Genomic DNA, 26333 nt, shown 5'->3' on the forward strand with positions numbered 1-26333 from the left:
GGGAGAATATCCACATGACAGTAAAAAAACTACACATGAAAGTGTTCACAGGACTGAAGCCTATGGATTACAAGAACTCTTAGAGGGGAACAAGGTATTAAAATTGCAGTTCACGAGGAAAGCATGCAGGGGTTATGCTGTACAGGCAGATCCAGCAATGAAATTCAAAGAACTAGTAGACTTAAAGAGCTTATAGACTCAAAAATCTAGAGGTTGCTCACAAATGCACCCATCCCACAGCAGCACTAGGTATCCAGACAAGTTACTACCATGCAGTATCAATAACAGAGGAATTTGTTCTCCTTTCCCACCCAGCAAAACAACTTCATTAGTAAGTCAAAAAAAAAAAAACAGTACATGTTTTAACATGAGTGTTAACATTAGAGAAATTTCTATCCAAAACACTGTAGAAAAGTCAAACTTTAAGAAACTTCAAGAAATTAGTTGACTAAAAAGTCAAGTTTAATCTGAATTTTTAGACTTCAAAAGAATGCTTCCCCGTAGCTGGAATGAGACTCATTCCAGCTGAACTTGGGATGGATTTGCTCCAGGAGCTCTACATGTTGTTTGTTCTCTTGTCTCCCACAGAGCAGCCCATTTGTGGACTTTGAGTTTATTGTGACAAGGAGCCACATTGCCTATAGAACAAACACAAATCCGTCACCAAGAGGCATCTCATAAATCCTGTTTGATTGCCTTTTTACATAGAACACTTGCATCTCCTTGATGAATCCTCCTCAAGAAAATATAAAGCATATCACACTGTTTTAGCAATCCTTTATTGAAGATAACAAGTTGGTTATGTTCACTGTATTGTATGAAACATCACAATATCATACTGGGAAGGTACTATCAGTACAGGGTTGGACCAGAGCGGACAGTCTGAACAATAAACCATGTTGCATTCTTCATTCCCTATCTTTTAACAACCCCCAAAAAAACAGTAAAGGGACAAATACCTGTTAACATCATCATTTAGAACACTTTAACTTACAAGGCTAAAATCTAATGAATAAATAAAATATACTGTGGCAATAATCCTCTCTAGACCAAAGGAAAGGAAAAAAAATCAGATACACAGTGACTCAAAATGATTGGGAAAGCTGCCCTTCGGCACCGCTATGAGAGAGCGGGTGGTTTTTACAGACTCACCATGGGGATAAAGTTACAGAAAAGTACTATGAATTCCATTTCACACAAAACCAGTTGATGACTGTCATTAGCTTAAAACTACACACAAGGGCAATTACATCCTCGCTGAAACACAGTTTAAACAAATAGGAAAATGTTTACAAGGCATCCACAGCATGTAAATCATGTACAGATGGATACATTCATTGTTTCCCCTCCCCAATAGCTTTTATTTTAGATAAATACTTTACTCTTCCCCATTTTCAGCATTTACTGGACTCATTACATGCACAACTCAAAGAAGTCAGAAAAAAGTCAAGGTTATTGCAAAAATAGAATTAAACTAAGAATCTTCAAGTACCTTACATGACAGCCACTCTGTACCATGCCCATTGCTTATAAAATGAAAGGTCATTGAACCCATGAAAATATCTCTAATATTTTCTTAATTTAAAATAGATAATTTTAAGTGTATTTATAGTAATCTCAAAGTGATAATTTGAACTTTGAAAATAATGCAAACAATTAAAAATTATACCCATATTACACAAGACTTCTGTCTGTATCTTAAGCTGAAAAAAAAAATAAAATCAAAAAACTATAGAAAACCACATATAGAACAAAAAAATAATCACAATTTACATTATAATAAAGGCAAATTTTCAGCATTTTTTAAAAAACCTGCAGCTGTGAGATGTCAAAGCAAGTCACTACTAACTAAATTCATCGGTTTGGTTTTAAAAGATTTCCTCTAGCAAGAGTTTAAGGGTGTGTTGTACACATGCGTAAAATTCTTACTGGTTTTAGATGCCTAGAATCTTCATATATTATTGCCAAATACACTTATCTTTAAGCAAGCAGTAGGCAACATATCACAATTTGGACACCGCAGGGAAACCTAACTGGTCTGGTAATACAGGTAAAACTGGAAAAAATAAAAACAAAATACACATCTGAGAGCATACCGCCCAACTGAAATTACTTCCAAGCCACAGAGCTGCAAAGCCTTCCAACTTGGTAAAGTGAAATAAGTAACGTATCAAACAAACACTTGTGCTCTCTCATGCTTGTGTGTCGCACTTGTCATTTAGCCACAGAGTATCTTCCGAGTACACCTACAATCCCATGCACCTCAGGTACATGCACCGATCTGCTGAGAGCATCCTTCCTTCCTTCTTAGGGCCAAAGTTCATTACAGATGGAACCAGAATGCCTGAGGCTGGTAAAAATACTGTAGTACAGGCAATGCTAAGAGTGGCAATATCAGAAAACACAAAAAATGAACAATGATGGAAAATTCTAATATCTTTCTGCCCATTTCACAAAATGTTGGAAATCCACCAGAATTTTTCCCTTGTATTGAAGAAAACAGATTTAAAAGTTTTTTCCCCCTTTCAGAATCAAAAGCATTTTAGCAGATTTGTAAGGCTACCACGGATCTTCTAGATCTCCAGCACCCTACAGGAAAAGAAGAGGAGAAATATTACTACTCACCAATACAAATGAAAACATTTTGTTGCACCTTGGATTTAAGTGGCATAATTAAGTAGAACACTAATGTACGACAGATGACATTTTCCTTTTTGTCATACCTGCCCACTTCCACGCACAAACATTCTCTGTTCCTCAACTTCATGAGGAAATTTACTTCTATAAAACATGAACCCAGTAAAGCTATTTTAGCATAAAGACGTAGAAACAAGTACTATCTAAAATGGTACTAAAACATAGCTACTGATAGATACTACATCTATGGACTACAAAAAAGGAAATTCTATAAAATACTAAGGAACTCAGCTCTTCAGGTATTCTTGGTCCACAAGAAATTCCCGCAGGCTCTTTCTCATTAAGGCTGTGAAATTTGCACCTATTTTGAACAATGATATTTTTGTGCAAGTGTTATATTATGAACTGGCCTCCGACACAAGAATTCCAGATTTAACTTACAAGCACTCATTTACAAGCTTAATACAAGCTACCATCACTGTAAATTCCCAGTCATACCACTGGTCTACCCAAATGCACCTACATACATGTGTTGTGCACCAAAAGACAAAGAAAAGATTGAGTAGAAGGTAAACTTAGGCAGAATAGCCAGTTTATTCATTTATATGCTTGATGTTTAACTGGAACCTGAGAAATGTTGCCCAAATAGAGGACTATGATGAATGTACCAAACCCCAAAATTACTCAAATATCTGTATCAACTAACGAACATCACGAGTTCATTTCAGAAGCTATATAAAGTTTCAAGTTATGTCAGAATGACAGAATTTCAAAAGAAGTTCACTACTTGCTTAAAAGAGTCAATATGCATACAGATATTATTCCACAGCATATTCTTTATTTTCACTTAAACACAAATTTTTAGAATGTGACACTAGGTACTACGTCTAAATACATTTTCATTTCTGGATATGTTACGCTACAACCTGGAAAGTAATAATACAGTCTTCTAGAAAATAGGTATTTGTGATGAACAGCAGATACAATCTAAATTGGAACCAAATCAAACACATTTCATGAAGAATAAGTGACAACCTGAAACGGAGTAACTTTTGTAATTTAGTTATAATATAAACTATACACAATTCAAATACAAACATGCAGTATATGATGCTGAAGTAAATAGACTGAAGAATTTCTATAATTCAATTAATTTGCATAAAAGATACAATTAAGATATAAATAACTTTACAATGAGCAAACATATACCATCAAAATTATTATTTAAGAATGTACTCAAAAGTTTTAGAACTTGTTTTTGCATTAGCATGTTAGATTTCTATTGTTGGTTTCACAGGATTAAAAAAAAATAAATCAAACCCCTTAAATAGAAAGCAACTGCTTGCTACATAAAATAAGATGCAATTAATGTAATATACCACAGTAGTTGAACTTCTAAGGAAAAATCAGCTTTGTATAAACAATCTGTACAAATAACTAAAGTAAAAACAAACAGACTTCTAGGATAGATGTGACAAATGTTGGGATATAAACAAAGGAAAATACGCCAAGTGAAGCAAAGCGTTAAATCCGCTACGTAAAACATTATGTCTGTTTATCACTCATCCCTGAATCTTCATTTGAGCTCTGGCTTTCAGCAAGGTGATGCCCAGATTCTGTGGGGGTGTCTGGTACGGGGTCACTGGGTCCAGCACGAGTATCTGAGGTAGATGCTGCGGCTGATCCAGAAGTGGACTCTTCTCCCTGCATCTTAGCTAGCCTGTAACTACTCAGCATCTCTTCCAGGAGGTGGCGGTAGTTCCCCCTATGATTAATTCTCATTTGCCTGAGCGCTTCCACCAATTTTCCCTGCGTTCCACTGTCCTCGGCTTCGCCAGGGTCCTTTTTTTAAGATTCAAGACCCCAAAAGAAATCAGTAGTTAAACTAGGATATTGTCTAACGACATTAAAAAAAAAAACCAAACCAAAACAAAACAAACGAACAAAACAAAAAAACCAAAACCAAACAATTTTTCTGACTAAGAAAACATCAGCTTTGCTCTATTTGAATCTAAACCACCTTATTAGCAACATACATCTTAGAACAATAACATCCATGTTTCTCTATTTGAAACAACATAATAATCTAAGAAATGGTAACTATTAAAACAGCATTTTTAAGCTTTTCAATATTTTGAGCCAGACAGTATCAACATGGTACATCTTTGTAATTAACTCCATCTTGTTTTAGTGTGTTTCGATAAATAGAGCTGATACTCCCCACAACTGTGGTCAGTTGTCAGTGAAAAAAAGAAGAAAATTTAAGCTTCTTTAGCCATCAGGTCACTATTTTTAACTGTGAATTTCTGCACAGCCAATAGCAACAGTCCTGTGAAAAACTTAAAGACAATAACTAACTCTAGTGCTAGTAGTTTAGTTGAAGCATTGCATCAAAATAAATACCCGAAGTGTTTCAGAAAACAAATCCTCTAATGCACAGCTACCTATCAGCACCAGGAGTGGTGGTGTTCGAACAACGTAAGACACTATTTTCAGCACATGTGCATATTAGCTGGAAAAATTAACACACAGAACAGTTATTAAAAGTAAAATCTAAAAACCTACAGCACAAAATCTGAATAATAAGCACTGATTAAGGAATGGAGGTCTCCTTTGAAAAACAAGTTTTTGGCTACAAGCCTTCAGTTGAAAAAAATTAGGTTTTTTTTTGCAATTGACTTACCCATCTATCACAGTGCTGAGACTGATTCTAGATATTTTAAGTGCTAAAGCATTACTGTTGCTTTAAGGGAACAGTACATTTTAAATCATTAATATCTAGCAAGTTAGCAAGCTAGACAAATGGAACTGTATCTCTGGAAGCTGGCAGATTTTGCAATACATTAGAGGCAAAATCTAGACGGCCTTTTTCTCATGCTGACCTCATTTCATTGTAATCTAGTCCAAATGCTTCATAAACTACAAGTATTGCAGTCACTCATTTACAAGCTTAATAGAAGCATTAAGACAGTATCTTGGATTTCAGATGCTGTAATGTTCCTGGAATAGAAGTCCCAAGACTGATCAGCACAGGCAAGTTAAAAAGGAGATAATTTTACCACAAAAATGCACATTACTGCATATAGTGCCAACCCTCTAAGTCTATTTCATTGCCTAAATAGATACATGCTTCCACTGTGGTTTGCTGGTCTTAAGTTTGGGATGTTTTGACACCCACAAACTAGCATTTTCATATTCAAATAGCTCTTCAAGAGCTCAGTGAGGAGAAGCAAGTTAAAGGAGGTAGTTTTAATGTATGAAGTGAGACTCATGAGCACAAAGTCAGCAAAAACTCCGGCCATCAAGATGAGGCTTCGGATGTATCTTACTACTTAGGTTTTGACCAAAAAATACTATTTAGGTATTTATCTAGCTAATATTAAACAAGGCAGCGTAACTGAAGAATTCAGTCTTTCAAAGTTCAGAGAACATCTAAATTCCTTAGTTCCTCCAGCCCATCAGTTTTGCTCTAAGGTTGATGTTAGCAAACACACACCCTGAATCCCCACATTTTGCAATATTCAGATCTTTAAAAATTCTTTTAGCAGACTGAAGTGAATACTTTTGCTCCCATGCAACACTGAAGAGTAAAAGCAGCAAGCAAAATAATAGCAGCTCTGCGACTCCTGAACAATTCAAACACTAGTAGGAGTTGAAGGAAGTTGTTAGTGTTTGATATTCCAACTTGCACCTTGCTTTGCACCCTCTTTGATGGTGGGCTATTTTGTGCTTCCCTTATCAGTGCTGGCAGACAAGAAACCCAACAGTACGACAGGAACTGCCTCTATATGCTGTATATACACTATAATGCATATTTCTCTCTAATGATGGGTGGCTAGATCAGGTCCCTGAAAGCTATGATTACTGTGTTAAGTGAGCAGTTGTCTTCCTTCTTGTTCTAATTCAACTCAGTGCTACTAACCATAAAAACAAGAACAAATTTTTGCTAGCTATATTTAACATGGCATTCACACTTTTTGCACAAGTTCTGCTCTGTTAAATTATGTATATAAATAAGGCTACTACACAGTAGGTACAGGATTTACAGTGTTTAAGGGTGTAGGAATTTAGTCCATTTACATTTTTTAAATTATCTATAGCAGCCCTTAATGACGTATGATTTATCAAATTGTCAGAGTATAGTATTAGTAAGAGAGGATGATGATTGGTTTCCAATAAGATACTCATACACAGTTTTGAACAAATGCCACTGAAACTATTAACATAGCCCCTGTAATTTTAACACTGTTCCTTGTGTTTACAGATACCTATACACCTGAGTCGCCTAACTGGATAGTAGCCTCCTACTCTTATGAACACATTAAAAAAATGGTTGAAGCAGTAGAGCCATTAAACAAAGAGTAATACTTCAACATGCTAACTGGAACACTGACTTGGTGGTATCACAACATTACAGTGGTAACAATTACTTAACTATAATTTCTTTTAAATTCCCTTTTAAAAATCCGAACGTACCAAGTCCCAATACATAACACATTTCTTTGATTTCACTTGCACTTGTAGAGGCACAAGCCACCACATTTCTGGCGAAAGTCCCTCTGCTGAAACACGGGCGACACTGCTCTTTGAGAACCCACTGCAGGGCTCTCTCCAGCCCTGGATTTACTAAGTGCTTGTACTCTGCTGAGATGTCTAAAAGAAAAACAAAGAATAACCAAAATCTATGACTGCTATAGCCTGAAGCTACACTAGTGATTTCTGAATAATGCTGTAGTAAGGATTCTTTCACTCAGTCTCTCACCTTGCCACGTCTCTTTATTTAGGCTATACATTAAGGATCCTCAAAAAATACAAGTGAAGAATTGGATGAAATTAGTCTACAATCACTAGCTTGGATAACAAAAAAATTCTAAGCACAATACTAACTGAAATGTTTGCAGTGTTGAGTAAAAACGAAGCTAATCTAGAAAAAGATATCACCTTGGTTTTGATTTATATACTTTCAAAGAACTTATTTACAAAGCTATTCTGATCCAGTTCACAGTAACTCAGGGTAACTAGTTTAAATTTTTCAATGCTAAAAAGTTCTCTTTAGAAGGAAGTCATATTCTTAATCGCAAAAGTTAATCTGTTTGGTTTGGGTGGTTGTTTTTGTGGGGGGTCCTTTTGTCGTTTTTAGGTTTTTATTGTTATTTATTTTTAGTTTTTACTCACGTGCATTAATATTTGGCAATTAATGAGATTATTTTGTTAAGGTTAAAAAAAATAAAATTGCTTTAGCCTTATATAAAATCATCAGATGTAGATGGCTTCCACAGGCAGACTTTCCAGTAAGTATAGCAGTATTCTGCTCCGCGCTCTACACAGACACGTGTACACTATTAACTACAGATGGGGAAAGATTCTCCAGTGCAAGTCAGCGCACCTTCATGCTCTGCAGACTCAGCATCTGTGTACGAAGAATTAGGAGATACAGACCTGCTCTTCCTTCATACTAGTTTAAACAGGGGCATTATTAGTTATATTTTGGTCTCACTCAGAAATGTCATCGTCAGGATGTACCGTATGTTTCCTTCCTACCTTTGCTTCCTGTTTAAATGCAAGATGTGTAGCAACATTATCAGAGCATGTAGACATTGTGAAGCATCCGATGTTGAGTAACAGAACAGCTTCCTTCTCTTTTACCCTCTCCATGCACTAGAGTACTGAGTTCAAAGGACTAGGATCACCACATATATACCTGGAGTTTATAAGTAAGACTAGCAAAGGAAGTAATGTTTTTATCACCTCAGGGATGAGACCCACTAAATTCATCCACTTCAAGGACACTAAGATAACAATTCCTACTTGGGGGAAGTACAAACAGGAATTGCATCCTTCACCCAGCGGCACACCCTCCCCTCAAACTGCTCTGGGTCAGAATCACTTAGGATAAAAAGCAGAAAAGGTACTGACTGGCAAGTGATCACTTAGCCCAAGATCAAACTAAAATGTAATATTGTTTATTTAAAGCATCATTCAAACCATTATTGAGATTTGCACTAAATACCAACAGAAGGTAAACTTCACAAAGTAGTCTGGAGTGTACTGCTCACACTTCATATTAAAGAAGCCAAATTAAAAGGACTCAAGACAACTATCCAGGAATTCTAATAGCAATAAGGGTCAAAGCTATTAATGGTAACACGTGTTAAAGCTCTATTATTTTATGATTCACTTACATATTTGGTTGAGTTACCTCATTTTATTAAATCATAGTGGATGATGTTCAAAAATTTCCCGGAAGGAGCCATTACAAAAGGAAGCTATACTGTATGTAGGACTTCCAGCAAGCTTGCATGGCTATTGAACAGTACATCTGGACTCAGAGGTGCATCATAAATGCAACTATGGCATGTGATATTTCTAGAAAGTTGCCATTAGACAAACTCTTTTTTCTTAAAAACCAGCCAACTTATAAAACTGATGCCATAATCTTCAAATAAGCCGCTTTCACCAAAAACTTTAACCTCAAAGCAGGAACAAAATTAAGGCTAAATACGAAAAGCAGTAGCAGGCTGACAGAAGTGCAGAGTTACCTGAAGGACTAAAGAAGCTGAAAAGAAGAAAATTTTTTTCTAGCTTATTTTAGGGTACTGCTGCACATTTATTGAAAGTAAAATGAAAAATGGGTACTCTATCACTTCCGAACTAAAAAAAGGAACAAATCCACAAATATAAAAAAGTTTAAAGATTTCTTCCCTATTTGTACTCTAACAGAATAGTGTTTGCTTCCATCTACACAAGCTTCCTCCCTTAAGGGAATAAACCAAATATAGGCAGCCAAGAGAAGACAGTGGGAAAACCACAATAATAATTGTGGTGAGACTGCATATTCACAATCTCAAGGCATACAATTGATCATTTCAAAGTATTTAAAAGAAAAGTTGAGATCACCCCAACACCATTCATTGTAATGACTACCTGAGGACCTTGTAGCCACCTTGGAATACAAAACATATGACAAAATATTTACTAGAAAATGAATGTTACCTTCACAGATTAGTTCACATAAACTGTACAGAAAATGACAACATTTGTACAAACCAGTGATGTTTTTATCAATTCTTCAGTTTTCCAGAGACTTTTTTAAAAATAAATTTAACCACAACTGATGAACAGCAGTTATTACTCTTTATAATAAGGACCACCTAATAATCAGGCCATTTTAGAGACTGGAACTGAAGTAACTAAAATCACCTCGAGCTCTCCTTAGGACATGAGGATATTAAAAGATAGTGTAAGCTTGAAAAGAGTAGTCAATATTACTTTCGTTATCTTTTATGTTCAGTGTCCCAAGGTCTTCTAAACTTACAGAAGACAACAGGCAGTGTATCTGCCCACTCTTCTACTAGATTTCTGGACAGCAGACATAATACCTACTTAAGTAATGAATAAGCCAACCATAATTTTTGACAATACTAGACTATAATTAAGAAAAACCCTCTGCATTGTTGCCTGTCCTGGTTTTGGCCAGAATAGAGTTAATTTTCTTCCTAGTAGCTGGCACAGCGCTATGGCTTGGGTTTACTATGAGAATAATGTTGATAATACACTGATGTTTTAGTTTTTGTTAAGCAATCAAGGACTTTTCAGCTTCCCATGTCATGTCAGGTGCACAAGAAGCTGCAAAGGGGCACAGCCAGAACAGGTCACCCAAACTGGCCAAAGGAATATTCCGAACCATATGACATCCCGCTCAGAATGTATTTTGGGGGAAGCTGGCCAGGGGACCTACTACTTGGGAACTGGCTGGGGATTGGCTGACAGCGAGCAAGTCCATTATGCATCACTGTTTTATATATCCTTTTACATTGTTATTATCATTATTCTTTTCCCTTTCAGCTCTATTAAACCACCTTTACCTCAGCCAAGGAGGTTTACTTTTCTTCTGATTCTGTCCCCCATCCCACTGCGGGGTGGGGTGGGGGATGAACAAACAGCTGTGTGTGGTGTTTAGCTGCTTGCCAGGTTAAACCACAACAATGCCTCACAGGTTTAACTGCAAAAGCAGCCATCAATTGAAAAGTCTTTCAGAATTGGGTGTCAGTTTGATGTCTTTTTGAGGATGAAGTTCTATATCAGTTCCATCCAAAACAGGGTCAAAATGAACTGTATGCTACAATACATATTTTGTGTTTATAATCCTTTATTGGCAGGGATATACACTTTTGCTTAATGTATGACACTAATTTTGACACTGTCATTAACAAAGAGCTATAGCAATCAAAATGGGAACTTACCGCCTCATTTTCTCTGTGTGGATTCAGCCTACTATACACAGCTTCAATAATATTACGCCTGAAAAAAGAAGTGTTAAAAGAATTAAGCACCATGGATTTCAAAACACTGAAAGCTTGAAAAGTTTGATCAGAGTAATAACCTAAAAGTGTTCAAGGTGTTTTTCTTTTAACCTACCTCTTAAAATCATGAAGCCCAATCTCAAGTGTCTTTACTCACTTTCAATATAATGCTTGGGGATTTAGCAGTAAGGCAGGATTTGTAAAGACTAAGCAAGGCAAAGCATTTTCTTACCTTACCCTCCCCACAGTCGACCCCCTTTACATCTTTAGAAGTTCCAGCTTCACAGTAAGATTTTGCCAAGAGTAACATTTAAACCTATATTTTGTTTATTGCAACACAATTTTTCAAGTTTGCTGTTTTTCTCGTCTTATTTATGCATGTAGAACTTTAAGACAGTTTGGTTTTTTTCCCCATTTTTATTACATATACACAGATTACTACTTGCCTATGAACTTTTGAAGCGTGGTGCCCAGAGTATGCAACCCCTGAAATGTTTTGTCTAGTGTCTATTCACACTGTAGAAATTAAAACCCAAATGCCACTAGCTATACATTTTACTGGCAGTGCCATAAGGCCACGCCATCATGGGCAGGCAAAACAAGCACAAAAAGCTACTCAAAAAATAAAACCCAAAGTATAAACAGACTTCCGAGAGGAAAAAGGTTGTGTCCCTGTATCTTTAAATCATAGTAAGAACTGAGACACGTTCAGACAAGTACAATAAATATGATCAAAATTATTGACAGCTTCAACAAAAAAACTGCTACATAAACTAAGACTCTCAAGTCTGGAAGTGGCCAAGATCTACAAAAATGATGTCTTACAGAACGCAGATAAGCATTGACTGTTGACTTTTGCAAATACAGTGCACAAGTGCATCAAACGAAGACATCAGCAAATGTCTCAAAAATACACAGTGATGACTCTTGGTGCAACAGAACTTTCTGGCCCAGAATACTGAGGATGCTAAAAGTTAGAAGAGGCTCCTTCTGAAAATATCTAACTTAATGGAAGATAAATTCCAAGTCACTAAGTACATAAAGAACTTCAAGATCAGGAAGCACCTTCGCTGTAAGAAGCTGAAAACCAAAATAATAAGGACGGGGGAAGTATTCTACGTATTTTCCTCATTTTATATTCTTCCCTAGGCACCTACTTCCAGCTCTCCTGAGGACAGGACACAGAGCTAGAACGACCCCTGATCTGATCTAGTATGACACGGTTCTTATGTTCACACCAGGGGAACAAAAGCACATTCAAAACAGAAGAGTTTGGTTTTTTAGAGGAATGTTGCAAGTGCGTCAACTTCTGAGACAAAATAATAAACCAGGCCATCTCAGTACCTAGTGTCCAGCATCACAACATCTTTTTTCCAGTCATGATCCAGCATTTAAAACAGTACCTACTAAAATACTCAGAACTCTGGGGGATGGTTTGCAGGCCAGTGTATGCAAGGGACAGTGCATCAAATCTCAGGATGACCACTAACCTAAAATGCTGGAAAGACACTGTCTTATCACATGTTCAAAGGCAATACATGTTGATGATGAAATAAGAATTTATCTAGACACACCACACCAAGACAAGTAGAAGGTAGGCACAACTGATATACATGACAACTTGAAGCCTCAAGACAATGTGGTATATGCAATCAGTGCCTGTTCACACACAAAGGTTCTTGGCTGTGTCTCAATGAGCTCCAGGAAAGAAGTTCAGAATTCAACTGATAGTGGCACTTGCAAAAATGATGGTATAAAAAGCCTACCAAAGCACACAACTGCTCCAAAGGCAAATCAAGTTAGAGTCAAAGCTTTAAGAATTCTGCAAAGGTTGCGTGGCTGAGCTGTCGCACGGGATCCATCAGCGTGGAAAGAAGATTTTCCTAGAGAAAAGTAACTGATGATACAGGAGTGCAGCTACTTCAGAGGTTCCTGAGGTTTGCAAACATAGTCTAGTCAAGGTAACATCCCATTGCATTTCTCCAGTTCATACATACTAAAAACTACGAGCAACTATAACTGCTGCTAAAAATCACAGATGTCAGCCACCAAGAAGCTCTTTCTGCAACCTGTTTGAGCCAGGTCTGGGAGTTCAAACAAAGGACAGAGTGTGCATTCTTCATGTCCTGCTAACTTCACAGGATAAAGGATCCCAAGACCAAGAACACTCTCTCGCTATGAAAAAAAATTAAGTAACACAGTATGTGGGTTTGGGTTGTGTAGTCACACTTTTCCAAAACTTGCATTCAGGAGCTCAATCCTACAAGTAAACTAAATACATCACTGCCTGACTTTCTATAAGTTTGAAGGACAAGAAAAAGTCACTCAATGCTGTGTGACATCCTCTTAAAAGAAGCGGCAGTTAGACCTCCTGACGTCAGTTTTCTGCAACACAGGACTTTAAAAAGTAAAATGGAGAGAAAGGCACAAAAAGACAAATTCTGAACCTAAGCCTATTAAAAAGTAACACAGGTCACAACAAATTAAAATAGAATTTATATGCAAAGGTTCCAGAATAATGATGGAGTGCACTACGCAGCTATTAATAAGCAAAACAATGAAACACACCAACTCATTCAGCAGTTGGGAGGCACTAAGAAGAGGCACAACACAACTCTGAATGCCGGGAGTGTACAAAAGTGGAGAAAAAGGCCAGGAATGTACAGGTACTTTCAAAGCTAGAAAAAAAATAATGGCAAACAGTGCCCATTAATAAGTACACATAATGAAAATGGATGTATAAACAAATGCTCAGAAGACAGACTTCATATTTTGAAAAAATGCATGAAGCAACATGACATATGCCAGGGAGCAGCAATGGGTCCCACTGTTTGGAAAATTCTAGATTAACAATTGTCTACGCAATCCTAAATTCTGTTAATTAAAATCCTTAAAATATAGGTTGCTAGAGTGTCACCATTAGTCTCCCCAGAAAAGCAATGTAATTTGTGAATGTTTATGAATATTTATGCCAACCAAGTTTTAAAATGCATATCCTAGTTCAATATTCTTGCTTATCTAACATTCAGTTTAAGACTACACAAAGAAAAACAATTTTCTTATGAGAATGTTTTCTGAGCAACAACGTGTGGACCCAAACTTTTAATGGACACTAGGTGGTGGAAGGAACATGACAACAGGAAAGTTGAGCTGGTATTTTGATACTCTGGCTGGTTACATTATTAATAGTTCTTAGCGAATATAAAGCAGCAAAAAGCCAAGAACAAATATTTTTTATTTCTTAAAATGGCCATATGGAAATAGGAAACTAGTATGTTATGTACCAGAATACGATCTATTTCCTTTTAGCATTCCAGAATGCGAACAGTAACAGAGATGTTTATGTAGTGCAAAAGTAAACTAGCTTATAAAGTAAACCCCAACTTTATCTAAGTATAGCCATAACAACAAGAAATTTTTAAAACATTTAAAGAGAAGTATTTGTTTCAGTGAACTAAACAGTTTAAGAAATTCCAGTACTGTACTCACTTGCCAGCTAAGCCACCTCCTGGTGGTAAATTAGGGATATTCTCCGCAGTTAAAATACGAATAACATGAGCGAGATCAGGCATTCCTTCTTCACCCGATTTTTCCATAATTTCTAATTTAAAAACAGAAGAAGTCCTTAGATTACTGAATTAATACCACCCATTCCTTAAGACATGAAAACATAAGATACTACCACTTTTTAAAAGAGACATTATGAAAGAGTTACATGTAAACAGGAAAACATGCTTTACATTTTAGGTGAACAGTCTTTGCATGGTGGAAGAGAGCTGCTGAAATCCATAGCCTGCCTTTCCAGTGTGCTTCTAGCAATTCTCTCTCAGAGAAACTCAGATGTAGACTGTGAACTGGATGAAATATCCTGGAGACAGCAGCCTGCTGCCCTCCAGACAAATGACAGCTCAGAGTCTGTTTCAGTTACCTTCCCATTGTGTTTGAAAACATAGTCAGAAGTTACAAAACATATGCCAGTGCTTCCCAGGAATTCAGTCATTCTTCACTGTGAGTAAAGCCTTGCATTCTCAAAGTCCTGAATCTCCGGTCCATAAACACTAAGACCATCATACAATAAAGAGACATACATAATGGCCCATTATCACTCAAGTGGCCAAAACACAATATAGAACTGGCAACAAATAGTTAGTAATACAGTATTCCATTTTCAAAGCAGAAGTATCCCAGTGCTAGTAAGTTATTCTGCCTTGGAAAAGAATTGCCTAAACTGAAGTCAATCTTCATAAATTCTTATTCATCAAAGCTGCTGGAAGGCAAATGTGCAGCAGGTGCTGCACATTCAGGCATAACACTACCAGTTTCCAGTCATCAGCCTCTAATCATTCAACTCCTATCATGACAGAAGAAGATTCACTAAGTTATTTACAAATTGTAACTGTTTGCATGTGTCACATATTTTTAAGAAATAAGCTTTTTCCTGAAAAATTAGCTAAATTAAGGAATGGAGTGCCATTTCCTTTAGACATTGTTCTGTTAATAGATGAAAGCTCTTTGTCTGAGCTACAAAACAGAATAATTAAGAAGAATGAATCCTCTCAAAATATCATCCTAAAAACACTTCAGTCAGTCTGTACCTCAGCTACTATCCAAAGACAAACAAATCACTTAAATATCTCACAATCAATTGATTGTATTCTGAATGCCTAATTTGGAGCGTGCAATTAAAGCCAGAAGCAGCTACAATTTGAGTTTCTGGAGGTAGTAGAAAAGTACCTACCTATTTTAAACACTGCATCCCAAGTTTCCTGGTATTTAACCCTCTCTTGAGGCTTCTCAGGACTATTAAAAACAAGCAAGTGCTTGCGAGGCACTCGCTTCCTCTATATCAGGGACAGCTGTAGGAAAGCCCTCCAACTGCAATTCTATTTTAACAGGATTTTTACTACCCTGTAGCAAATAAGGCACTATGCTTCTAAGCCCCCATTTTAAATGAGCACAATGCAATCTCTGCAATGAATAAGCTAGGAATACTACCACTAGAAGTCACTGAACATTCTTCCATGAAACTTCGTATGTATTATCATCCATCCATCAAGAACAAACCATTGCTAGCAAAGAGAATGACAGCTCAATACGTATGCTTGAATCTTAAGATTTTGATCACTTCTTCCACACACATTCTCACGCAAATCAGCCACAAGTTCTCTTGCACATTGTGTCCTTTCATGCAGTTCTACCTAGCTAGAGGCAGACTGTACAACTATAATTTTGCTGAGCCACATCTGATAGGAAAGGTGTCTTATGCATATGCTGCTTTTAGTACCAAGAGCATATCTGGTTCTGTTTATACTAAAGGTAGACAGCAAGAATAAGAAAAGCTACAAAGCTACAAAGTAAGCAATCACTAAATATTAATGCAAGCAAAAGGTTTTTATATCTTTTTAAAAGGGAATTAAAGCAATCACAACTAATGACTGCTGTCATTTCTTGGTACTGGAAACTTTGACTTTATAAACGCTTCTCAGGGAACACTGAACTCAGCCACAAGCATCTTCTCTCCATATCTAGAAGGTGCTAAATCAGGGATGGTAGAACTAACCATCTCCTTTCACTTTTCCTGATATTAGGGTGAATAATCTCATCCAGAACATGTCCTCTCTCCTAAAAAATAATAAAAAAAGCTTTCTAACAGAAAATCCGAGAATAAAGCAAATGACCAAGCATGACCTTTTTTCATTACACATCAGTTAGCAGATACACACTGGATTTGTTTGACAAAGGCCACTAGAAAAAGAAACCAAATGTTTTCAGAAACTCATTTACAGGCATTTACGAGGTTTTCACCTTCATCTCTATGATATTAAGAATAACCCCACAACTAAATATTTTTCCTTGAATGTGCATAACATGATAACAGAAACTTCTACATCTGTATTGCTGATATAATTTACTTAAAAGAATAATTTCCTGATATTATATTAAATGTATTATATGTAAATCCATGAAAGTCCACTATGAAGTCTACTATTCTACTGCTTTACTCCTAAAATACTTTTATCTTAAAAGCTTAACATTTAACTCAGATATAAGCATTTTGAAAATTCAGACAAAATTTGATTTCAATTTTATATAATTCAAGGCCCCAATCAGACAGCATTACAAGTTTTCTATGTTCCAGCATCACCTTTGATTTCCAGCTATAAGATTATGGCAATTCAGTTTTATATACAGTAAATACTCCATATAAGTAAAATGCACCATCTAACTGTATTGAGTATCTACTTTTAAGACTATTTAATATGTGCCCCTGTTTATGACTTGAGGGGTTAGCATGGGTTGGTTTGGTTGTTGTTGGTTCACCCCCACACACACCTCTGATACACCTTAATCTGAAATGTATCAGAGAAATGAATTTACTTCCATACCCAGCTCTCTCCTGCTGTGACCCAGCTTATTCTCTCTAAAAAAAAAAACAACAGAGAACAGAAAGTAGCATTTGAAAGTGGCAGTAAGAAAAGACTGATCTAGGGTAATTTAACTACTGCCCAACACATCTGCATTACTTTGGAAATGAACCAGTTAAGTGACTCAAGCACAGCTGTGCTCACCATCCTAAATGACTCAATCCCAAGCCATTCTCTACAACCTTGTAAGTATTTCAGAACACTCTTGAATTGGCAGCTTTGGAATGCAGTTCAACACATTCTGTCAACCTCAAGACGCAAACTAGCAAAAGAGTTTTGGGATACAGTTCTTCCACTAGAGATCTCTGTAAACTATCACTTGCTGAGTTTTTTAACAACTCTTTGAAAAAGCCCTCTGTTTTGGTATTCAAACAATAACTCTGGAAAGATATTACAGAACTACTAACTCAACTCACTGTACAAATACACAGGATCTCAGCATTCTACTTTGGAATGTACAATGACAGTCTACAAATATTACGCATCTAAGTATCAAACTGCTTTTCAATACAGATTTTTTGGTATTATTTTTAGTTTTTAAAACAAACAAAAGCAGGCAAACAACACACTTCTCTCCACGCCAAAGCTTAAAATGCACAAGCATAGCAGTGAAAAAAACGTGTTGTCTAAAATGTTTGATGGGTTAGTCTACTCAGCTTTAAATTTCAGGTCCACAAGAGAACAGGAAAAAAAATTCCTTTATTGAACAGTGTACATTCATTGAAAACAAATACCATCGATCAAACTCACATTGCTTCAGGAAGCCCAAAAGCATTTTTCACGAAGTGCCAAAGTTGCCCTGATTTAAATTAGTCACTGAAAGATGAGAGTACCTAAGAGAACTCATAGCTGGTATTTTTAATGACATCTACGTCTTTGCAGATCAGTAGTTCTAAGACAAGCTGATTTTTTTCAAATGTTTTTAATACATGTATAAATAAAATTATTGGCTAACAACCAACCACATGCAACTTGTGAGCTGTTAATTCTTTAACAGAGAAAGAAACATTGCTGCACACAATACTTGAACTAAGTCCATTATTTGTCTTTCAAAAGTCTTTCACAGTCATCATCTAGTCTGGTATTTTAAACATTAGTAAACCTACTACTGATTCTTACCATGTACAATTACTTGCTGTAACTGAACACAGACACTTGCCAAGTCAAGAGCCTCGGAACACAAAAATGACAAGTAAATTGTAATAGGCTTCCCCCCAAAGACTATCCTAAAGTGTAAACTATATTTAGAATACATCTAAAGAAATACAACTTCTGTCCTTTGAAAATAACTGGAAGAGATGATAAAATCTGTACCGTCAACATCACAACTCATTTACCAGGCTTTACATTTCTAGAATTAAAGGTAGTTTAACTTTTCAGGCACAGCTCTTATGCACTGTTTTCCAGACCAGACTTAGTCTAAAGATGCACACAAAACTAACCGCGGCAGTTCTCTTTTCCTGATAAAAGAGATGTTTCCACCATACAAAACTTTTCTTTACTACTGCAAGACTTAAGATCATGCTTTTTTGTTTGTGGTTTTTTTTTTCCTAATGCAAAGTATTTCTGCTCCCTACTTAATCTTTTAAACAGACCACTTTTTAAAAAGAATTCAACATCCTTCTATACAATTCTCTCAATGCTGCTTAGTGGTTTGAAACAATTTGTTCATGCTTCTCTATAATTTCTAAACTAGTAACACCCAAGGCACACAGGTAAGATAAAAATCTGCAGTCCAACAACTTTTTTTTTTTTAAGGATACTGTCAAAATGACAGTTTCACAGAATTTGTTAAGAACACAGAAATTTGTTAGAAGATAGGTAAATATTTTAAGTTCTTCTGAAGTCTGTTTCCTTTATTTTTTCCACTTTAGACAGAATCTACTCAAGTATGCTAACTTTCATTCCTTGCTAAATACTTGACATTTAAAGGCCTTGCACTCGATCCAATTAGCAGAACACAGAATGACACAGGGAAGTCATGCAGAAAAGAAAAACACATTAAAAGAAATCAAGAAGAGCTGAACCAACAGAAGTCTAGGCTTTGAAGCAACTCACTTCTCTGGTGCACTTAACAGCCTTTGTGTTACACTTGGAATGGCTCTGCATCAGTTCAGACTACAAACTCTCCGCTTGTTTTGGTGCGTGTCGTATTTGTTAAACACGACAAAGTAGCTAAAATACATTTCTGCTAAGAAGATAACTTGATACCTGAAAGTAGAAACTCAGTTATGCTACAACATTGCACTGTTACTAGCAACTAGTGCTTCCTACGTCATTCTCAGTTAATCCAGTCACTCTGATCAGAAGTGATTTGGCAGCTTTTCTATTAATCTTCTTAACCCTCACTTATGAAAGCAATAAAATCCACTGCAGTTCCATCATTTTTTTCCATATTTGCTAACAGAGAGGAGGCACCATAAGCTGGGAATACTGACAGGTGAGCACTGAGTGCACACCTGACTGCTGGCAGGGAAGGTAACTCCTGGCTCTCTCCCAGAGCCTATTAACAGCTCATGTACTCAGACATAGGAAGATAATAGGTATTTATCTTAACTAGTGTCATCTAGGAAGCCTGGGATGGAAGCCAAGTTCTGAGAACCATGGCTGGAGTTCACATTTGAAGTGACCATTAGCTCTCTCTGATCTCAACAGAAACTACAAAAATACAAGCTGTTTCAACTCAGAACACATTTAAACAAGAGGGAAAGACACCACACACAACACCAGTACATTCAGAGATAACTTGTATTGTGGCCTGAAGGCATTCTTACGTGTATCTAAAAATTAAGCTTTGTTACATCAACTATCTTAGATTACTGAGACACTGACGCAAACACAAAAAACACTTAAATTTATCTCATTTGTCTAAGAGTGCAATAAAAAAAGGTATCCACATAAAGAACGATTTTCACTGTTGTTTCACACCGATGAAAAAGTGGTAAAATACACAGCGTCATTTGTCGCATTAAAATAAGTTTGAGAATCTTTGATACTAAAATGGTAAAACTAACAGGTGTCCACAGCAAGTTACAGTGGCAGCATGTACATTTCCATGTCACTGTTGCATTTTACACTGAATCATTGTTAACAAAAGCTGTGAATGGTTAGCTGTGGAATTTTTGCTGTTGTACGCTCTCAGAAGGCTCCTGATCTCAGATCTACAGATTAATTCTCAGTTATACCTAATGGTACTTATTTGGATATGAACTACTTTCTAGTAGAAGTATATCCAATCAGTTCTTTCAGTAACCATTACAGCATGTTAAAAAGCCAGTGGGTGTCTCAGATATTCAAATAAACCAAAGCCAACAAGAAAAACAGAAGTGGCATGTATCTCCTATGTGATAGCGCTTGAGTGCCGCATTAGTAATTCCCATCATGCTTAGGCACCTGGAAAGTTTCCGGATCCATGTTAAGAAAATTTGGTCAGTCACACCTTCTTTCATAAAAAAATGCTCAAGCTCAGGCAGTCAGTGGCCAGGGCTGTGATTTATGTCACTGAGACCTTGTTACAGTCTGAAGATGGCAGCTTCACGTAGATTCTGACCTGCAAAGTCCCAAGCATCTTGACACCCAGATTTAAACTACTTTCACAGAACTCTGCTGAACAGTCCTTTAGACTGCCAATATCACATTTTTTCTATATGAACAGAGACATACCATCAGGACAGCAATACTAGAGTATAAAGTGAAACCACTGATCTCAGCACCTGGAACAAATACAGCTAAGGAGGCTACACAACTCATTATCATCTACAAAGGGATCACCTCTTCATGAAGTACAGTTCAACTTGGATCTAGTGAATATTCTAGTCCAGGGCTGAAACAAGCCAAAAAAGGGTACAAGTTATCTCAACCAGCTTTCTCTTCAGTAAACCCCTTCCTTTCCTTGAATACTGTTGCTGTAACTGGTAGCTCCAACAAATCGGTTAATAAACTGCATCACTGTAAGTGGGTGACAGTGGGTGACTTTTCTGATGAGATTACTGAAGTTTAAAGAATCCCAACAACAAAGCTTTCAAAACCTCTGATGACTGCTTCTCTCCCAACGATGCTACTTCACAGCATTAGCCTAGCAACATTCGTAACAGCAAGACAAACTGTTCCAAGAACTCAGTTATTTTCATGCCTGGGTTGCTTCTACAAAAACCCTGTGCCAACATTAAGAACAATATTACAAAAACCACAAGGTTTCAGCATCAGCCCTGAACTTCAGTCAGTCCTACCAAAACTGAGCTGTACCTCGATCACTAGCATAATTAAGAAGACTGAAGAGACTGGCAGGCCACTACATATAGCGGTTATCAGACTTCAGAACAGCCCTAACCGGTGATAAAAGATTTTAAATTAGAAGCAACAGTTTGAAAGCTGCTTGAGATGTCAGATTTTCTGACATTAAGAACACTGCAGAAAAGGAATAAATACACAAGGGCAAGTCTTTCATTCTGAGTCAAGCTACCTTTCCTGTAACTGCTTCTGCTTAAAGGAAGAAGATGCATTCAAACTCTTGGATAAGTGTTATCAAATCAGTGACTAAATGAAACTGGTTAGAAATTAAGTTTAGTCCTCCATGAAAGTTCTAGATGATTATATTGTTTTTATTCACACATACACACACACCAGTGAGGATTCAGAATCCAAAGGGCTCTTGCATTTGTAAGTATTTTGGTCATTTATATTCTGTTAAGTTTTTGCAAAAGCTGGCTTAACAAAAAAAAGTTCTCAGTGTGATAAATAACTAACAGCTATGTTAAAAAAAAATGCAGTTAAAAAAGCCTGGACAATTAGATGAGTAACTTGTCGCTTCATAAAAACTCAATACAGCTTTTTCTATTTGTCAAAGCTGTCACAAAAAGGCGACCAAATACCACAAGCATCTCTTAATATTTTATAAGCAAGACATTAACAATATCACAATTCACTTCACTGATATAATGCTCTGCAAGGTCAGTGGTTGCATTTTGACCTGTGAAGACAGAATTAAAATTCTAAAGCTTATATTTAGAAAAAGCTTGCAGAATACCAGGATAAACTAACCAAATGTCTTAAAACATTTTTCCTCACACATAAAAACTGAAAGTTGTAATCAGGCCTGAATCTGACCCAACACATAATGGCATGATGGCTTTCCTGGCTTTTGTTTTCAAGCTCAAGAAGGCCATGACAGCATTTCTACTGGACAAAATGCATTTCTTACCTTCAACCCGTGATTCCAAGTACTTATCCAACTCAGCATCTTTTTTCACTGCCTCATCTGAGACCTTAGGAGCATTTGAAAAACACACTAGTACGATACTCATGTTATCACGACTCCCCTACATGACAAAGAAAAAAGAAGAGTTAGGGTCTTGAGTCTTATTTTTCTATTCTAGTCACGTTTTTACTTGTTCCAAATATGGTACTACAGATAGACCTGGAAAAAAAAAAAGAAACCTTGCAATAAAACTGTATTTTTATTAATAAGAACCTCTAAGTTTCCCAACTAAACTACTTGCCAAAATTTTGCTGATTTATATTGTATTATTCTTAGTGCTAAAGTTTAATGGACTTATTTACATGTCAACAGTTTAAAAATAATATCAAGAAAATAGGTCAGAAATTGAACAGTCATATAATGTTACCTTAAGCCAAGTTAAAAAACAACTCATGTTGCAAAGTGGCATGCAGAATACTTATCTTAGATTACTAGAATAGCTAGCTCCAGCTACTACTTTATTTCAGTTCAAAAGCATTCACATAAGACATTGGCTTCATCGCAAGTCTGTTTATCAGAATGCACCTGCATCATATGTAGCATGTTGAAGTACAAAATGCTAATTCATTTAGTATGGCCAAGCTGACATTACAGACTGTCATGTGCTCAGCAACCTGAGCCAACAGCTTTTCAGATATGAATTTTAATGACAGTTTTTCACCAGTAAGTTCCGATACCACTTTCCTGCTCATATTTACTTTTAAACAATTACAATCCAAAGACAAATTTAAAAACACAGTGTCTAAGGAGATCCAGCAGAACCATAATTTAAACTCCTGGTTTGAAATTAAGATCTTATTTCAGACACCAGGATCTGACTTTATAAAATAAATATGAGGTCAGGGCTCAGTTTTACTGAAGGTATATTAGAGTGAGTATCCTTTAACAAGGCTGATCAAGTGCTTGGTCAGAAAAGCCATGGCATTTAAACCAATCACACATCGTATGGCATATGCTGGAATACAACTCTATTACTGAAAAAAATAACTCACCCTTTAGTGTTAGAACACTGAATTTTAATGTTTTCCTCAAAATGGTAAGTTTGGTATGTGGCCTAATGAAGGAACCATATTTGCACCAACAGGAATTGCACTTTTCAGGAAATTCTGATAATAGTATACCTACGAAACACTTCTAGACTGACCTGTAGTTGCTCCAAACAAATTCTAAATTTGAGGAGTACAAGCAAGCTCAGGTGCAAAAGAAGTGCTTCTCCATCTAAGCTACAACAATGAGCTGAGGACACTGCTTCAGATGACAGACAAACCATACCTTGATGAGGAAATGGTACAATGACTTTTATGCAAAGGATATAAACACTGCCCAACTTGAATGACCAAAAAATAATCACCCCAAAATATCTCACACAGAATTTATTAGTTTTAAAAATTTCGTATCTGGAAATATAGTTTAGAGCTGAACCTATATGGAAGTGTTATTTGAGAAAAGAAATCTTTGGTTTTGAAATTGCTATCCCCTCTCCAGGCACAAAGGATGAGGCTGTATATTCTTCAGCAAGGATATACAGTTGAATGGATACAGAGGTTTGAGGGAAGGAAGAGAGAGAAGAGGAAGAGTAGGCCAGGAACTGCTGATAACATCATACCCATCTAAAGAAAAGATCATTTTAGAACAGCTGTTTGGAGAAAAAAGTTACATACCTTATGTAAACAAGTGTCCACTACCCAATTGCACACTTTTTCCAGGTCATCTGATACTTCAAGTCTAGACTTAACAAATTCACAGAGCTCTTCATTGCTCATTACATCCCAGATTCCATCACAAGCCAAGATGATAAATTCATCTTCATCTGCCCTTAAAATCTCACAAACCTCAGGCTCTGGAGAAACAAGTTGTTCTGTAGGGCCTTTACCGTCAACACATTTGTAGTCATAGTCCCCCAGAGCTCGAGAAACTGCCAATGAACCATTAACACGCTGAATCATTACACTGCCTCCTGCATTCTGGATTCGCTCCTTCTCCCTTGGGTTGCAAGGTTTGTGATCCTGTGTTGAAAAACAGACTTGTCCATTCCTATAGAGAACAGCCCGTGAATCACCACAATTGATAAAGTACACATGCTCAGGTGAAATCAAAACTCCCACTGCTGTTGAGCCACTTCTGTCCATTCCATTTCTGAGGTCTGAGAAATTGCGCATATACTCATCAATTTTCAAAAAGCCAGTTCTGATTCCACTCTTGACATTTTCCACTGAAGGTTCAAGAGCAGATCCAGGTTTTTCTGTCGCCCTAAAGTCTTCATTGTTAGTGATGTGTTCTAACAAGTGCGTGGAGCAATAATTTGCCACTCGAGATCCTGCGTGACCATCATAGACAGCAAAAAAGGACCAGTCCTCTAAGCCGTGGGGAATACCTACAACAGCTGTGTGAGCATCTTCCATTTCCACTCTCCATCCCTGCATACTGCTGAGGCCATAACGCAAGCCATTTCCTGCACCGTGAGCATTATGTTTTTCAGTTTTTGGTTTATCCAAAAATGCACCCATGTTTATGCAATACTGAATCTGAAAAACAGAGAAGAAAAATCTTATTTATAAAACCACCGCTCCATATACGCTTTGTTCTCCCTTTCCTGTGTTTCTTCTTTATAAACAAGTGATAAAGCGTGCACGTGTGCAGAAGTCAGAAACTGTAATGGGGGAAAAGTAATTAATTACACAAAGTGTGAACTTACAGACCCATGTTTGCACTGGTTCGTGTGTGGTTTATTTTGTTTTGTTTGGTTTGTTGTTGGGCTTTTGTTGGTTTGTTTTCTGGTAAGGCACTCTGTGTTCACCAAAATTAAAGGCTCTCCATATGAAGGCAGAGTAGTCCACATACCTTTGCAGCACTGCAAACTGTGTCTCTCTCTGCAGAAAATAATTCATGCTGGAAAAACAACCACGTCACTCCTATTATTTTTCCAGCTTTATTGTGTCATGAAGAAAAGCTAATACTTCATAAATAAGGACTGGTCTCACTAGCTTTGCATGCACTGTGCTACTTCAGTATTCTTGTATAGCAAGGCCAAAGTGACAACAGGGGAATGTAGACCATCTGCCAAAGGAAACAAGAAGGCAAATCCTACTTCAATCCAAGAAAACTTCTACCAGGATTCTCTTAATAAATTATACTTAGCCCTTTGTAAAACAACATTTCCATTTTTACCATCCCTAAAAGATGTTTGTGTCCTTACATGTGGTTTTAAGTTCAAAGATGCACTGATCTTGATTTTTAAATGTATCCAGTTACAAGAGATAGGAGCTATCTAAGAGAAGAAAATAATCCAGAGGAAGTAAGGAGTTCTTCAATATTTGAAGATCTACCTCAAAATATATGAGAAAGAACCACCTCCAGAGAGCAAGCTTGCAGGTAAAATGTGCAAAATCTGTGTTGAAGCTTTAGAAGACTGCTGACTTCCTCTCCTGTACTAGACTGAGTTGTCTTAAGCAGACCTGAAAAACTACCTTGCATTTTACAGAGTCAGCAGAGAACAGATTATTTAATTCACAGATCCCATAGTACCTTTCTGAGAACTTCATAAACTCAGACACCACAACCTCTGATAATGCTAAAAATGACTGCCCCATGAAACCCTTAGTGACTGGATGTGGAAATTATAGCAACCTTAATCCAAAAAGAATTCAAGAGAATCCTGCCAGGACTGATCCTGGCAGCCAGTCACTAAGTCTCTGACACACTAGTACCCAG

The 26333-nt window shown here is 36.8% G+C and overlaps 1 protein-coding gene across 15 annotated transcripts in view; it reads right to left on the bottom strand.

Annotated features, from left to right (window-relative positions):
• Positions 1–760: 760 nt before the first annotated feature.
• PPM1B (protein phosphatase, Mg2+/Mn2+ dependent 1B) overlaps positions 761–26333 on the bottom strand; it is a 58699-nt gene continuing 33126 nt past the window's right edge. For 7 of the 15 annotated variants that reach the window (XM_065058218.1, XM_065058221.1, XM_065058222.1 and 4 more), the window contains 5 exons: positions 24284–25147; positions 22566–22683; positions 14430–14541; positions 10881–10938; positions 761–2589 (listed from right to left, as the gene is read on the bottom strand). In XM_065058218.1, the coding sequence (XP_064914290.1) occupies positions 2560–2589; positions 10881–10938; positions 14430–14541; positions 22566–22683; positions 24284–25129 (1164 nt within the window). In that variant the 5' untranslated portion in view covers positions 25130–25147 and the 3' untranslated portion in view covers positions 761–2559. Of the gene's footprint in view, positions 2590–3455; positions 4480–10880; positions 10939–14429; positions 14542–22565; positions 22684–24283; positions 25150–26333 lie in introns of those variants that run through there. The other 8 variants (XM_065058215.1, XM_065058214.1, XM_065058211.1 and 5 more) reach the window with 2 other exon arrangements.

The sequence above is a fragment of the Columba livia genome, chromosome 3 (assembly GCF_036013475.1).
Source record: "Columba livia isolate bColLiv1 breed racing homer chromosome 3, bColLiv1.pat.W.v2, whole genome shotgun sequence".
Classification (NCBI taxonomy): Eukaryota; Metazoa; Chordata; class Aves; order Columbiformes; family Columbidae; genus Columba; species Columba livia.